General features: G+C 36.0%; 1 protein-coding gene and 2 non-coding genes across 7 annotated transcripts in view; 1 reads left to right on the forward strand and 2 right to left on the reverse strand.

Annotated features, from left to right (window-relative positions):
• LOC103039837 (nuclear factor 1 B-type) overlaps nucleotides 1–15,715 on the forward strand; it is a 112,339-nt gene that overhangs the window by 8,052 nt on the left and 88,572 nt on the right. The window contains exon 1 of one of the 5 annotated variants that reach the window (XM_049481899.1): nucleotides 9,914–10,228. The exons of 2 other annotated variants lie outside the window; for them this stretch is intronic. In XM_049481899.1, the coding sequence (XP_049337856.1) occupies nucleotides 10,211–10,228 (18 nt within the window). In that variant the 5' untranslated portion in view covers nucleotides 9,914–10,210. Of the gene's footprint in view, nucleotides 1–9,913; nucleotides 10,229–13,740; nucleotides 14,262–14,748; nucleotides 14,912–15,715 lie in introns of those variants that run through there. 2 more of the 5 variants (XM_049481898.1, XM_049481900.1) reach the window with 2 other exon arrangements.
• Nucleotides 1,905–1,976, reverse strand: trnah-gug (transfer RNA histidin (anticodon GUG)). The gene has a single exon. It is a non-coding gene; the product is annotated as a tRNA-His (tRNA).
• trnah-gug (transfer RNA histidin (anticodon GUG)) lies at nucleotides 4,021–4,092 on the reverse strand. The gene has a single exon. It is a non-coding gene; the product is annotated as a tRNA-His (tRNA).

Here is a 15,715-nt window from a genome sequence, read left to right on the forward strand (position 1 = left end):
CTAATACATCTATCCAGCTTATAATCATCCATCTATCTAACCACCTTCTATCCATGTATCTATCCATTGACCAATCTCTACTTTTTATACTTCCACCCATGCATCCACCAAACTACCTACATTCTATCCATCAACCTACTTATTATTATTATTATTGTTATTATAAAATAGTAACTTTAGAGAACAAAATAAATTCTTAATTTTATTTTTGTGTTATTCTAAGAACAAAAAGATAGATTCCAAATGCCCGAATTCTTTGATCGTTTCTGATTGTCCATTTATCATTAGATGTTCATGTAAAGCACAGAAAATGGGATTGCGAGGATTTCAATGTGGCAGTATAAAAATTCAGTAATTAGAACACAATGGAAGACGTGTGGTTCCCAAGTAATTTTAACAAATATATGGCATCAAATACAGAACTGAACAGCTGTCATACTTCTGTGTGAGCTCAAGCAAAGACAAAGGCCTACAGATAAAATGCTCATTTCGTGTGACATAGGTGCATCCTTGTCGTGTCAATCAATGCCCATTGAAGTGAGGCAAGCAACACAACAACCCATTCAAAATGAGAGAACAAGTACACAGCAGTGTTGTCTTGCTTCACTGTTAAGGGGCCTGCTGTCTTTTTCTTTGTGTGTGTGTGTGTGAGTGTGAGTGTAAATGAGGTGCAGAGGTTTTGGCAGAGTTCCTTGTTTACTCTGTGCTTTTCTCCCTGTTTATTTGTGTACAGCTCTTTGTTGCTTTTGCACTTGACTGCCTAGTTAGTGATTTCAAGGAACAAGAGGCATCTTTCATGCTTTCCAGCAGGTGCAGAGGATTTCTCACTGTATGTGGGAACACACACATAAACACACACACACTCACACACAAACACAATTTTATTATCAGACTTTGTGACCTATATGTTCTGTTTCACCATAAATATACATCTTTGGGATACAGAAAAAAATATTATCTTAGTATCGATCAGATTTTTTTAACCATACAAACTATTTAAATGTGCCTTAGACCTTTGGAACTGGGTTGTGTTGTTTTTATATTTGAGTAGAATTGGGTCTCTTTGTCTCCTGTTTAAAGGAAACACCATTAATTTAAATTAAAATGTATCATAAATCCACTCTGATATCTAAATTGTCACATAATAATGTGTAATGTTAACACAGCACATACAAAGTGATTTCAGTTCAGTGCCTATAACTTTATACAGTGAATATAAATACTCATTAATGCAGTTTTGTTTTAAATTAAATTTCAGTCTCTTAAATTCAATTTCAATTGTATTGAAAACAATATTTCCATTTCTCCCATTAATTTAACATGTTGCTTGATTTGTAAGGTGTTTTGTCGCCCTCTAGTGTTGCATTCTGCAACCTGTCTGAATTCCTCGAGAGTTTAACCCCCAGTCATAGGTTTAGTATAATGCTATTATAGGCTATATAATTAATATATAATGCATCAATACAGTTTGTCTAAGTTTATAGATCATTTGAGTCAGATAAAAAAGTAGAAATACATTTAATAGTTTAGATTAGTTTAGTTTAGATTTTAGATTGTAACAGGATCTGAACTCCAACTTCAACACAATCTGATTGGACAGTTAGATCAGATACTATAGACTATAAACTAGCTATGTTTTATATTTATAGTTATATTCAGTTTATAATTCAAAGTTTAAAGGCTTAAATGCATAACTTTCAGCACTTCTTATATGATTAAAGTGATATGTTGTTATGTTAACATTTATTGAAGCTCATTAGCTCACTATGACTTTATTCTATCACAGCACATCTAATCCAGGTCCAGTACATAGTACGATTTAATAAACTATAAATTTACAACCCGCGTTTACGGTTAACAAATTACTTGTTTTTATAATAAAGAAGTCAGGCTGGTATGGTGTTTGCCGTGACCCGGATTCGAACCGGGGTTGCTGCGGCCACAACGCAGAGTACTAACCACTATACGATCACGGCGAGCTACCAAGCAGCTGTTCAGTTAACTCACAGACACTGAGCGCATCCTTGTGGACTCAATGAGATAATACAAGAATAAGTATAGTTTAGATTAGTTGTTATTAGCTAACTACGGAGATTATCGGACAGTGTAACGTTTAGCAGTTCCAATGTCTAAACGTTTCAAGCTGAAGTCAAAATTGGTTGTAAAACTTATTTCATTATTATTTCATTTTTTTTCATTCAGTATAACAAACAAGAAATTGATTTTATCCAGTTTTTTTATTTGATAGTTTTTCATTTCAGCCTTTCTAAATATCTAAAAAAAAAAAAGAATCAGAAAATATTATATCTATATTTTTTACAATTCTAAAATTTCGCTTATGAGATTGTGAGGAACAAAAAAAGAAAAAGTAAATATTATAAAAATGAAACGCTAAATTTGAAACATTTTTGAGTTTTTACATTAAATTTTACATTTTTGCATTTAGTCTCAAACGGTCAGAAAATAAAACTAATAAATGTTTCACTAGCTGTTATATATACAAAACATATGTGTGTTCGTCTTGTCTGCATATTAGTTAAAATAATTAGCTAACTTTATTCTAATATGGTAGCTTGTTTGTAGCTAAAAAAAAAAAAAGATCATTGTGTCATATTAATGTTGGTAGGTTAACTGTGACGTGATTGCTTTTGGTTCCAGCCTTTCAAAAGACATAAGTTAATAAATTAAAAATATTGACAGTCATATTTACAGTCATGTGCCTGCAATAAGAAACAAACATGAACAAATTTGAAATTGGTATCAATATTCAGAAATGGTTCTGGGCTCTTATGGGTTAAAATGCTTCTACAACTCAATTACAACCATTTAACTATTCAAATGCTTAGATAAATGTTTGTATGTTCCATATAACTAGTTCTGTCATTTATGTTGCATCATGGCATAGTGCTGCCCTCAAGCAACAAACCAAATGATTGTTTTTTATATATAATGTTACAAAGCATATATAGGTCCATTACAATGAGACATACAAGTGGGCCATGAATAAAAATATTTATATGTGCAATATGTTCACTTGTTGACTTTGGCAAAGTTATGCAGGTAAACCACTCCTGCATATTCTGGGTGATTGTTTGCACTAAAACATCTGATTCAGATCAGTTTGTTATTAAAAGATCTATCCACAGGGACTCATAGTTCAGCCCATAAAGGGTTAAAATATGTGTCAAATATGTGTCATGTGCCTGCAAAAAGAAACAAACATTAATATGCTGCTCATTGAATTTATCTGATTAAATTATGAAGTTGGTATGAATATTCAGAAATGGGTCTGGGTTCTTATGGGTTAAAAAAATCATTGTACTCAAGCACTCTGTATTAGAACAGACTGAAAGAGATCATTGTGAAGGAGCTGTTAATGTTGGAAGATTAACCCCTACTAGGGGTAGCTGATACAAAACTCTTTTTTTCTGCAGTAAAATAACTTATATACATTCTGAAAATTTGAAGCTTTGAAATCTGCTACAGGACTCTTGGGCTGCACACTGCCTGTCCACTCTCTACTCCACTTAATAATTCCAGATTAGTAACAGGAATCAAACCCAAATTCTGCATGTTTGAAAATAGACGTAAAAACTAGACAAACATAACGAAACATTGATATAAAAATATTGATTTTAAAATTAAGTTTAGGAAAGAGACAATTTTATATTTTTATTTATTATATTTTGACATGAGCAGATTTACTTACTTTTTTATATTTTCCATTGCAATTACAGTTAAACATAAAAGCTTTTTTATGTAATGCTTAAATAGAAATCCTCAAGATTTAGTGGTCAGGCAGAAAATCGACAAAAATCCTGGCCTGTTAAGGGGTTAACTGTGACGTGTTTGCCTTTGGTTCCAGTCTTTCAAAAGCAGGAAGATCTGTAGCGTGTTTTGTTAGTCTTCTGTTTTGTTTTTTAATTGTTTTTTTGCGTAAGGAATTATATTTCAAGTTTATTAACACGCAGTTAATGCGATTTAAAGAGCAAGACAATAAAAAATGTCACTGTCTCTACTTGCCGTGACCCGGATTCGAACCGGGGTTGCTGCGGCCACAACGCAGAGTACTAACCACTATACGATCACGGCGAGCTACCGAACAGCTGAGGGCCGCGTGCACTTCAACCGCTTTTATACCTCTTGCGTGTGGATGCAGCTCTGGCCGTGCTTTTTAAAATACGTTTTAACCAAAACCTCCCTAAAGAATCTAACATAACAAATATATGCTGTATTCAGACAAGAGTAAAAATATTAGCTGTGTTATCTGATTTCAGCAGACGTTCTCTGTATTTTTCCAGTACGAGTTTTCTTTTACTACTAACGTTAGCTAACTAACAAACGCTACAACTCGGGGTTGGATCTCTCTCATACCATAGATACAACCACTCTGTAAAACGCTGTAGTTTGCCTTAGCAACAAAAATTTACACAGTAAAGCATAGTTTAAGTATTTTTTAAGTTAAACTCACGCTATATACCATCAGATAGGACGACGATCCGCTTCACTGTAAAACTAGACTGTAAAACTCCAGCTATACGGCCATTTCTGTTGTGTGTTTATGGCTCGAATCTATTTTTATCTTGTTTTATGACACCACGAGGGTGATAAAAAAGCGTATTGTGGGTAGTATAATACCTGGACACGCAGCACTAAATGAACGCCACGGGTCACACTAACAGGAGGCTTTCCCACGCTGCAGCTCCACTGACACGACTACAGCAAACTACTGCTACCTGCATCCATCCCATAATCACACTACATCCACCACCACACTTTCACATGATCACCTCCACTAACATTTGTTTAACTAACTTACTTGTAGTTTGATCAGCTACAAATGTATCTGAACAATGAGGGCTTTTTATTAGTTCAGAAAACAAAAACAAATAAAAAATCAAGCAAATACTGACTATATAAGTTAATTCTTTGGTGGGCTTGGCAGTCTCTTTGTCAAGCAATATGTTCTCCAGGTAGCAAAAGTGCAGTTCAATAGCACCTAACTATATATTTAATACAATATTTCGTTTTATTATTTAATTATATAATTTGTATTTACCCCTATCATATGTTGCTAAGATTCAGTAAATGTAACACATTTATGTTATCATGGCTTAAGTCTAAATGAGTAATTATCAATAATCAAACACAAACACACTCACACTGAATATACTTGTATGCATATAGCACAACAACTCAGCTAAACTAAAGCAAAATCATAAGACAATACTCCTAAACAATTTTAAGATGAACAAAAACAACTAATCGTAAATGTAACATACAGCATTACAACCCAAAATGCAAAATAAATAAAAAAAACACATTTATAAGTTGAATAAATATAAATGGTAAAAAAAATATATTTACCTATTATAATTTTTTTATTTGTTTTGATTTCTAACACACTTTTTTGCACACCTAAATACAGCCTTGGAAAAAAATAAGAGACCACTTAAAAATGATGAGTTACTTTCAATTTTACCAAATTGAAAACCTCTGGAATATAATCAAGAGAAAGATGGATGATTATAAGCCATCAAACCAATCTGAACTGCTTTAATTTTATTACCAGGAGTGGCATAAAGTTATCCAAAAGCAGTGTGTAAGACTGGTGGAGAAGAACCATGCCAAGATGCATGAAAACTGTGATTAAAAGCTAGGGTTATTCCAACAAATATTGATTTCTGAACTCTTAAAATGTTATGAATATGGACTTGTTTCTTTTTTTTTTTTTTAGGTTTGGAATCTCTGCATCTTTTTTGTTATTTCAGCCATTTCTCATTTTCTGCAAATAAATGCTCTGAATGACAATATTTTTACTTGACATTTGGGAAAAGTGTTGTCTGTAGTTTATAGAATAAAACAACATTGTGAATTCTACTCAAACATATACCTATAAATAGCAAAATCAGAGAAACTGATTAAAAAACTGGATTCAGAAAGTGATCTCTTATTTTTTTTTGCAGAGCTGTACATATGTTATGACAAAAGTAGTCCATGTGTCACTGTAATTTGTAGTATATATACAGGCAATAAGAAACATAATAGTACACTTACACTTCATTTATTTTTGGATTTATTTAATAAAGTCATGACCAGGTGCAGATTGTTTATATTTAACAATTTAGAAAAAAAAATCTAACAAAACTTTACATTTAAACTGGGCTTGTTGGATCTCCAATCAACCTCCAAAGAATCATAAATATAGGATCAGTCAATCAGTATGTTAGGCCTACACTTCATAAACCTGAACACAAGAGAAACTGCACAGAGCTTCTTAAAAAGAAACGACAGCTTAAGTCTTTCAGGCCCAACAAAAATGTTCTGCCTCTTTGATAATAAATAAATCTTAAGCCTGCTTGTCTTGTTCACTTGATTTACATTTTTGTCTGTCAGTGTTTGTTTGTTCCGACACTATTATTAGTTCACTCTTAAAATGCAATGGCCTACAACAGATACTTATATCTTTGCTGTCACACAAAAACTCAAAATTTATCTTCAGAATAATAAAAGATTGTAAATATTTTATTTATTTTAAATTATTTTTAATGATCTATTCTGATGGATATTTTGTACATATATTTGTCAAACAATGTAAAAACCAAACTGCCACAATCATGTGAAAAAACACACTATAATTATCAGTGGAAGTCATTGTAAATTTTTTTAACAATTCTTTTGGTTATTTTTAAGCATATTTTGGTCATTGTATCAAAATTCTGACACACTGTACAGACAACAACTGATTAAAATCGTTGAATAATGTTACAAATGAAAAATGGTAAAACATTTTTTTATATTAAAAAAAATTCCGTTTTATCTTAAAGAACGGCTGCTTCATCTGAACATCGCAAATTAAGAGAAAAGAAGGGGGAAAAAAGAGGAGAAACGCGGGTGGAGCCTCTGAGTAAACTGCATTAATGACACTGTCTGGGTCTGGTTCTGCTGGTAGGCTACAGGCATCCACCAATAAAGTCCAGTTTACACGAGCAGAGGAGAGATTAGCTGTTTAAATAAATATAAATATACAGTAGTATAAGCCGAGTGAAGTCAGCGCGGGTTTTTCTGACTAGTTCTCTGATTTAAAGTTGATGAGTTCGCCCTGTATCCGGCCGGCGAGCTGCACCTCGAGCTGCAGTTGCGCGGCGGGTGAAGTTCCTGGAGAGCAGCAGCTCTCCCTCTTTGGGCGGGCAGGTTCTCCGTGTCTGCTGCTGCTGCTGCTGCAGGTGTGGTGGAGTGAAGTTCAGGTCTCCCGGACTCCGCCGAACAGCGAGTCCAGACGAGGAGTGGAGAAACTCCCTCAGTGCGGAGAGGCTTCATCTCTTCATCCGCCGAGCAACACAGCACACCCCGAGCCGGGCCAGACTCCGTAAACTAAACACAACATAAACCAGTCCGAATCGTGTCATTACATTAATTTAACAAACTACAACTTTCTCCCCTTTTTCCCACACGCGCGTCGTCGAGCTCGTCAAGTTTGCGCTGAGGAAGTGCAGAGGGCTTTTCTCGGCGCCTCCCTCCGGCTCGTCCTCCGGCCATGCCTTTTCTGGACACGAGCGCGGTCATTTGCACCTGAATAACGCCGACAAACGACACGGCATTCAATCGATCACAGACTAATCGCCTTTATTTCTTTTTTATGTTGTTCCCTTTTTAGACAAAAAAAAAAAAAAAACAGTCAGACCGCAGATTCACCAGAGTGTAAACAGTGTGTGTCTGCTGGTGTCTCAGTGGTTTCCCACTCAGACTGTGTGAAAATAAACTTTTCCCTGTGTTTGTGTGTGTGCAGTTAGTAGAAAAAGACTGGCTATGTGTACTGCTAGGTTATAAAGTCTGTGTTTTTTTACAACGGCCCCAAATCACAAATCTGATGTTCGATTGCCTTAATGAATTGATACAGACAGCAATTATTAAATATACAATAATGGGTTTATAAAAAATCTGTGTATAAAATTTGTGTTTGTTTACATCACATTTCTGGCATGTTTTCAATGAGTTCAAAAGACACAACTACAGTCTTAAAAAAAAAGAACAGAATAATGTCAAGTAATTAAAAATTAAAATAGTACTGTTTTGTGATAAAAATACAAATAAACAAAGAAATTGCAGATAAAATAATAAAAAAAACATTTTGATGAATTAATAAACAAAAAATAATTAAAAAAGCAATTAAATAAATAGACAAATAAGTAAAGGTGTCTCTAATGGACACTGTTTTAAATAATTGCAATGTTGCCTTTTTAGATAATTTAGATAATTCACTGGCCAACTGAAATAAAAAATATACATGCATACATACATAAACATAAAAATAAATGTTCTTGGGAATACTTGAGGTTATGTCCTTATTGCCCAACCTAAAAATATCTAATACAATAATAAATTTAGATGTTTTTTTAAAGACACAGATGCAAATCTGTCAGTCAAAAAACAGTCATGTTTGACTAGACTATCAGTGCAACATGTACAATTTTTAAGCCCATTTAACACTGTGTATGAATGAGTTATACTCTGCATTGACAGCCATGTACTGCATTCATTACAAACTAATGAGCATTCCCACACACTGGCTGAAAAGGAGTACACAAGACTGATCTATAAAACAAAGTTTACTAGAAGCTTTTCTGGGCATATTCTCAAACAAATCACTGCAGATGTTCCACTGGCATGTCCTAACCCCTACAGTAGACTCACAAGTGTGGTGGCTGAATCATTCTGATTGGACTAATTGTGAATAAATGTAATAGAAACAAATACATCTGCACTATATTTAATTCACACATTTATGAGTTTGTATTGATGACTTTAACTGTGCACTTGTGTGTTGATGATCATGGACAGGCGTGTTTAGTGCCTCTGCTGTAATACAAAGTGTGTCTCTGGGATGGTGGTTGTTGTGGTCTGGACCAGTGCCATCATTGTGCTCTCAAACACACACACAGTGCCCATGCCAACAGAGTGTCAGCAGCATTACTGCTGCAGTGTGCAGCATTATAGAGGCTGAACAAAATGATAAATAATAATGATTACAATCTTCTTACACATATTTTTATTCTTATTACTAATACAATTGTTTCTATTATTATTATTATTATTATTATTATTATTATTATTATTATTACTATTATTATTATTAGTAGTAGTAGTAGTAGTGGTAGTAGTGGTACTAGTAGCAGTAGTAGTAATAATATAAAAGTAGCAGTAGAGAAACATTAATTACAGTAATAATAGTAATAGTATGATAATAGTAACAGCAAACGTAATTATCGTTTTTATTGTAAAATTACTGTTGTAAAATAAGCAATATGTATTAACGTACATAACATAAAAGTATTAATTGTTTAATTGTATTAATACATATTTATGTATATATCATATGTGTATATAAATATAACTGTGCTTCTGATTAGATGCCAACTACATATAACTCAATATAATCTAATGTTAATTTTAGAAATTACAACAATTGCTAGTTGTATATGTTTTTATCATTGTAATAATAATATTTATGATAATAATGTTAATAACTACTATACAACGACAACAATACAATAACAGCAAACACAGTAATATATTATAAGTCGTTGTTTGTAAAATATATTATACGTTATACATAAAATTTAAAATATTAACACTTTATGATTGTATTATTATGATTGATGCATTGTATTTTAATAATAATAATAATGATGCTATATGTAAAGTATAGTTTAATAGCAGTATATGTGTGTGTGTATCAGCTCTGCTCGTGGTTCCGCTTTTTTCCACTCTTCATATGCAAATTAAGCCGCTGGCCGTGAGCGGAAGTGAGCGGCGCGCGGATCCTCGACCGGTGCTGTAGCCAATCAGAGCAGAGTATGAGATTCCAAAGCGCGCAGCTCCGTTTGGCTGTAGCAGCGAGAGAGAGAGAGAGAGAGAGAGAGAGAGAGAGAGAGAGAATCTGCTGGACTGCGTTCAACCGCTCCACTGAAAGCAGCCAGAATCTGACTCGCAGAGGAAGGAAGATAAAAAAAAAAGAAATCAGAGGTGCTCGCTGACTTGATTTCTCCGCCTGTCTGCCAAGAATTCTCTTCCGGTGTTCATTTTTTGGAGAGCACTGCAGAAGAAAACAATCTGAAAAGCACATTTTTTCTCTCTTTTTCTGAACTTGAGACATGTGAAGGTACCGGCTTCAGTTTCACACGGCCTCCAGGAGTCCCCGTTTAAACCCATGCAATACAGTGCGATGGTACGTTAACGTGGAGTGTGTGTGTGTAAGCGTGGAGTGTGTGTGTGTGTGTGTGAAAACACTTTCTCCTGTTTCTCTTTGGAGTTGCTGCTCGACTCCGCAGTGTAGCATGCAGTCCCACAGTTCAGCTGAACGGGCTTCCGAGAAGTGCCGGTCTCTGGACGTGTGCGTGTGTGTGTGTGTGTGTGTGTGTGTGTGTGTACGTGTGTATGTGTGTGTTTGTGCGCGCGTGTGTGTGTGTGGGAGAGCCGGACTGTTTATGTTGTGTGTTGGCAGCTTTCCTATGTGGGTCATATCATCGTGTCAGAAGTCGGTGGCAGAGTTTGCTCCTAAAAGAGCCGAGCTCTTGGCGTGTGTACTGCTCTTTAGCTGACTCTTCCCCCTCTCACACACTTTCTGACACGCTGCAGAAGTCAGAGTCAGACACTCGTGCGTTTTTTTTAGCCAAGTGGCAGACTTAACAGCGCTGTTTCTGTTTGATTACTTTGCTCCGCTTTCGTGAAGGCATATCTGTGTGTAAAGATGACCTGTGGTAGATTTGTGTGAACGGGTTTTCTCTGAATATCGTTTTTCTCTATTTCGCTGAATATCGCGAGTTTATAGGTATTAAAGTACTTTATCCATGTACAATCACAATGTACATCAATAATTCAGTGCTAGCCTACATCTGTGAACTGTGTTATTATGTAAACAACGCGTTACAGGGGAGAAACGTTTGTTTTGTGTTTACCTCTGTGCAGGTACAACAATCATAATTTACTGCTAGTATACATTACAACTACAGCAGTTGTTTGCATTTATGCATGCACTAAACTACTGTGATAACTACTTTCAACGTATGAAATGTATTGAGTTCGGACGTATTAAAGCACATTACAGCTACAAGTAAAGGTGACAATTCACTTGTAATCTGCATTGAGTCTTGTTTTACTACACGTTACATTGGGGACCAGTCTGCATTGTAGTAACGTGTAGTTTATCGGTTACTGGGGGAGTATCTGGAATTTTGACATATACAACAAATGGGTCAGTTTCTCGGACAGGAATTAAGCATAGTTGTAGAATATGTATTTTCCTATTAATGAAGAATCTCTGTTCAAAATGCTATGTGGTCGAAGTCTAGGCTTGATCCCCGTTTGGTAATTAATTGACGGCATTTGAACATTGTGATAACGTGTAAACTATTTGTTACAAGGAGAATATCTGCAGTTAGGTGTATGTATAGGTAAAATGTATATGTGCAGTCACAGCATTCAGAATTCACTGGAAGACCTGATTTATGCATTGTGTTATAGTGTAAACAACGCGTCCATCTAAATTGCATACTTATTAAAGTACCTCAGAAAAGGTGCATCGGTCATAATTGACATACGTGACCAAACATTCTCCCTTTAGGCGGTGTGACCTTGAGGGAAAGCTTAGGCTATCTCGCACACAGTCGCCTAACACGAGGCTACAAACATTCACTAACACGCACCACAGAGTCCCGCTCTGCTGGACGGAAGAGCGGGGAGGTGTGGAGGGAGGACCGGACGTTCGACTTTGACACAAGATTACGACACGACGTGCTGTGAATCTTTTATTAATCTCCAAAGAAACCGGTTCTTGTCCTTCTCTTCCCCCTCCCAGGAGCTCCTTCTCCACTGGGATACAGATCCTCAAACACCGGCCAACTTCTCCCTCTTATGAAAGAGCGCCAAAGTCGAGCTGTGGTAACAAGCTAGTTTTAGAAAAGCCTGTTAGCAAACGATAATCGTCTGATACACGCGCCTTTATTACATTTATTTCAGGTAGTTGCGTTTATGTCTGTGTGACGATCATCTTGTGGGCTATCACTGAGCTCGTGAAGGTGAAGGTTGATTTTGGTCGTATAGAGTTAAAAATACTGATAGTTATAAAGATTTATTTCAGAAAAGCAAAAAAGAGAGAACTGCTCTTCAGAGACTTTAAATGCGGAGTCATCGGTTTATGTGGCTTGAAATTGTTTGTTTTTCTAAAATCTGATTATAAGGTTAGACCTAAATTTTAAATATTGACTGGATCGATTTTATATTACAAACTAAAAAAAATAGGTTCTTTAGTTAAAAAATGGCCAGAAAGCCATCTAAATTTCTAAAAGTCTAGAGGGTTCAGCTCTATGAAAAAACAATTAAAGCCCCCCCCCCCCCCCCCCTTAAAATGCCATTTAAAGTACTATATAGAACTGTGGACATAGTGAATTATGAATCTGAAGACAGTATGGAAAGCACGTGCTCAGAAAGCTGAAACGTTGCAAATTTGTAAGAAAAAATGCGCTCTCCGCTGAGATATTGCACAATGAGCAAGCATTCCGTGCACCAGCCGTGAGGATGTTGCGCAGATTGTCATCAAACGTGTTCTTCTCTCCCCTTTGCCTAGAACGCGTGCACCTTTGTCAGGCCTTGCACATGCATTGTGTGCATTGATTGATATATTTATTTTTACATTGCCAAATTAGCCTAATGTGACTAATTGAAAACACGCAGTTTACACAGCTTAGGCAAAATTTCTTTAAAAGGTTGTTTATAAGACTCACTCTCTACAGAACCCATCAAATTTTCCATAATGTGTCAATATCAATATAAAGAGTAATATAATGAAGTGCCTTTTGAATGTAATACAAATACTGTGCAATAAAATAATTTCAAGGGTTTTTCTGAATTAACACATTTTTACACATAGGGAAATGACAAGAAGTTAAATAACACGATAAAACATATATGTTTTAGTAAATTAGGCATTTCAATAATTTATTTACAAATGTTAAATATACAAATGTTAAGCTATATTTAAATGTGTCCATGAACTCCCTGTCCAACCTATTATCTTTTAATAAAATAATAATAACCCTTCGCATCAGTGATATTACAACTGAAGACACATGCTATATGTTCAGCAGTTATTAATATTAATTTAAATAGTTTTATTTTCATTATTAATTCCTATTGTCTGTATGAATCATTTTGTCTCCATACTTATCTGAGGTATGATTAAAATGCATTCTGTGCTGGTTACATATCAAGGTGAATAAAATAATAAAAAAGTATATTTGAAACAGAAAAGGGTTCGGAACCCAAGGATTTTCTCAACCAAGTTTTCTTTAAATGCCATTTTTGGGCGCCTTCACTACATGCAATAAAATATTAAAAATCAAAAGTGATTAAGCCGGGAAAATGTGATTTCTTTGTAGTTTGCAGTTGTATACATATAATAATTAGTCAAAAGAGTTAAAAAAAAACTAAAAGTATTTTAGTAATGTGTGAAAAGTCAAAAGGCAGAGCATTCTGACAATGACCCCAAAAATGCAATCTCAAAGCGGAGAGGAGAGAAAAGTGAGTGTACTAATATCGTGTAAAATAGTGAGGCTTATGTTGAAGAGCAAAGGTGGGCTGTGGACACGGTGAGGGGCTTGCTGGAAGAGGAGGAGTATGACTGGGTAATTAAAGGAAGGGAAAAAAATCAGGAGACTGATTTGTTGGGATGGAACAGAGCGGAGGGTGTTACCATATGATATTATGTCAAGTTTGAAAAGCAAACACGGGATCAGAAATTTGGCGCCTTCTAGTTTTCGTACCGCGCTTGTGTGACATTCTTGCAGATTCCCCTTTAAGCAGCACGAGCAGCAGGAGCGGCCGGTAGAGGATTTCTTTCCCTCCTCGCTCTCTCCCTCTCTCTCTCTTTCTTTAGCTCACTCTGTCTTTTTTTCCCATCGTTCACTTCATCCAGACCGACTCGAGCTCGGTTCCTGCGAATGCTCGCGCGCTCAGTTTGAACGCTCTCTCGTGCTGCTGTGCCACGTTTTTATACATGCGTCTTCTTCTGCTGGACTGTGTGGACCCCGGGCTCGCGCTCGCCTGTTAATGAGGACAACTTCCACTCTGCCGTGCACGGCGCAGCAGCAGCACGAGCTCCGGAGGATGAACCGATAATATCCTATCTGGACTTTACTGACCGGTCTGATCGATCTGCTTTGGCGGGCGAGGGAACGATGTATTCGCCGATTTGTCTGACCCAGGTACAGCCTAGCCTTATAGCTTGCCTTATTATTTTAGGTGCTTTTTGCATAACGTTGTTGGATCCCTTGCTGTGTGTTTGTGGAAAGCGTATGCAGAGCTGAGATGAAGTTTCTTAAACGTTATTATACAGCTATTATCTGAATGCTGCTCTGCTCCAAATGTGCATTAAAGTCACTATAGCGCGTTTCAGCGTTTAAGCTATTGAATGCATGTGAGATATAGCTCGCTAGCTTTATGTAAAAAGTGATTTCTGCGCTGGTGGTGGAGTTTAAGGTAAGGCTTATAGTGCGCGTGCTGCGTGCTCTCTGCCGGTCTCAGTCAGCCGCGCGCGCTCTCTCTCTCGCGCTCGCCCTCAACGCAACGGCAGCTATGAGGCTTCAGCTGAGGTGATTCTGAAATTTAGCTTGCGAGTATAAAAACGTCTTTCTTCGCTTTTATATTTGAACAATTTAAGACTAAACGACATTGTTAAGTCACTAATACTGGATTAGCCAATTTTTGGTCGTTAAAAGAAGACGAAAAGTCTCAAACTACTAAATTAACGTAGGTTAGCTAAGCTAAGCTTGCTAGTTTTAAACGACCGATATTATAAAAAAAGCAGATATAGTTAGCCGTTAGCTCGACCTGAGCCGGGCGACTCTGAATGAAGGTTTGTGTTGTTTCTCCTCATATAAGTTTTTTAGTCTGTCAGAAACTCCTGTGTGTGTGAGAGCGGGGAGTCTCTCTCTCTCTCTCCGAGTGAATTAAGATGAAAACAGTGATAAGGTTGATTCAGCGGTTGGCCAGAGTCCGCCGGCTTTGGCTGACACAATTTTACTGTTTATATTTGACTTGGCATCGCCGAGTGATTGACTGAGATATGGTGAGCACAAAGCAGGACTCAGCCTGGAGGGCCGCAGCAACTGCACACACCGCGCACTCTCAGCGCTGCGTTTCTCACTTTTAAAGTGAACTTCAGTTAACACTGAGCCAAAATCCAGTTTCTAAAGCTTTCTTAAGCATACTTATTACAGCACTAGCTAAATAATACAGACCGCAGTGGTTGGTGTATTTAGTGTTAGTCTGTGTTAAGTGAGCATTACAGTGTGGACTTCTTCTCTGAGAAAGTCTGAGGGAAAATCTACTCTAGAGCTTTTAACATCCAGTTATCTCTGTCTTAAAATAAAATATACAAAAATATGAAACATTATATATATATATATATATATATATATATATATATATATATATATATATATATATATATATTTGATATTGATTTTTTTAGGTCTTGGTTAATGTTTAATTTAAAAGATTTAGAGTCATAGTCAAGTAGTCATAATGAAATCCTCATGGTGAAGGTTATTTATTTTATTTTTAATGTTTGGTTAATGTATTTTTTACATAGATTATCTGCTATCTAGTACCTTTATAGTAAATATGAATATATCTATGTGACATATTATTACTTAGC

The sequence above is a fragment of the Astyanax mexicanus genome, chromosome 8 (assembly GCF_023375975.1).
Source record: "Astyanax mexicanus isolate ESR-SI-001 chromosome 8, AstMex3_surface, whole genome shotgun sequence".
In the NCBI taxonomy this organism is placed as follows: domain Eukaryota; kingdom Metazoa; phylum Chordata; class Actinopteri; order Characiformes; family Acestrorhamphidae; genus Astyanax; species Astyanax mexicanus.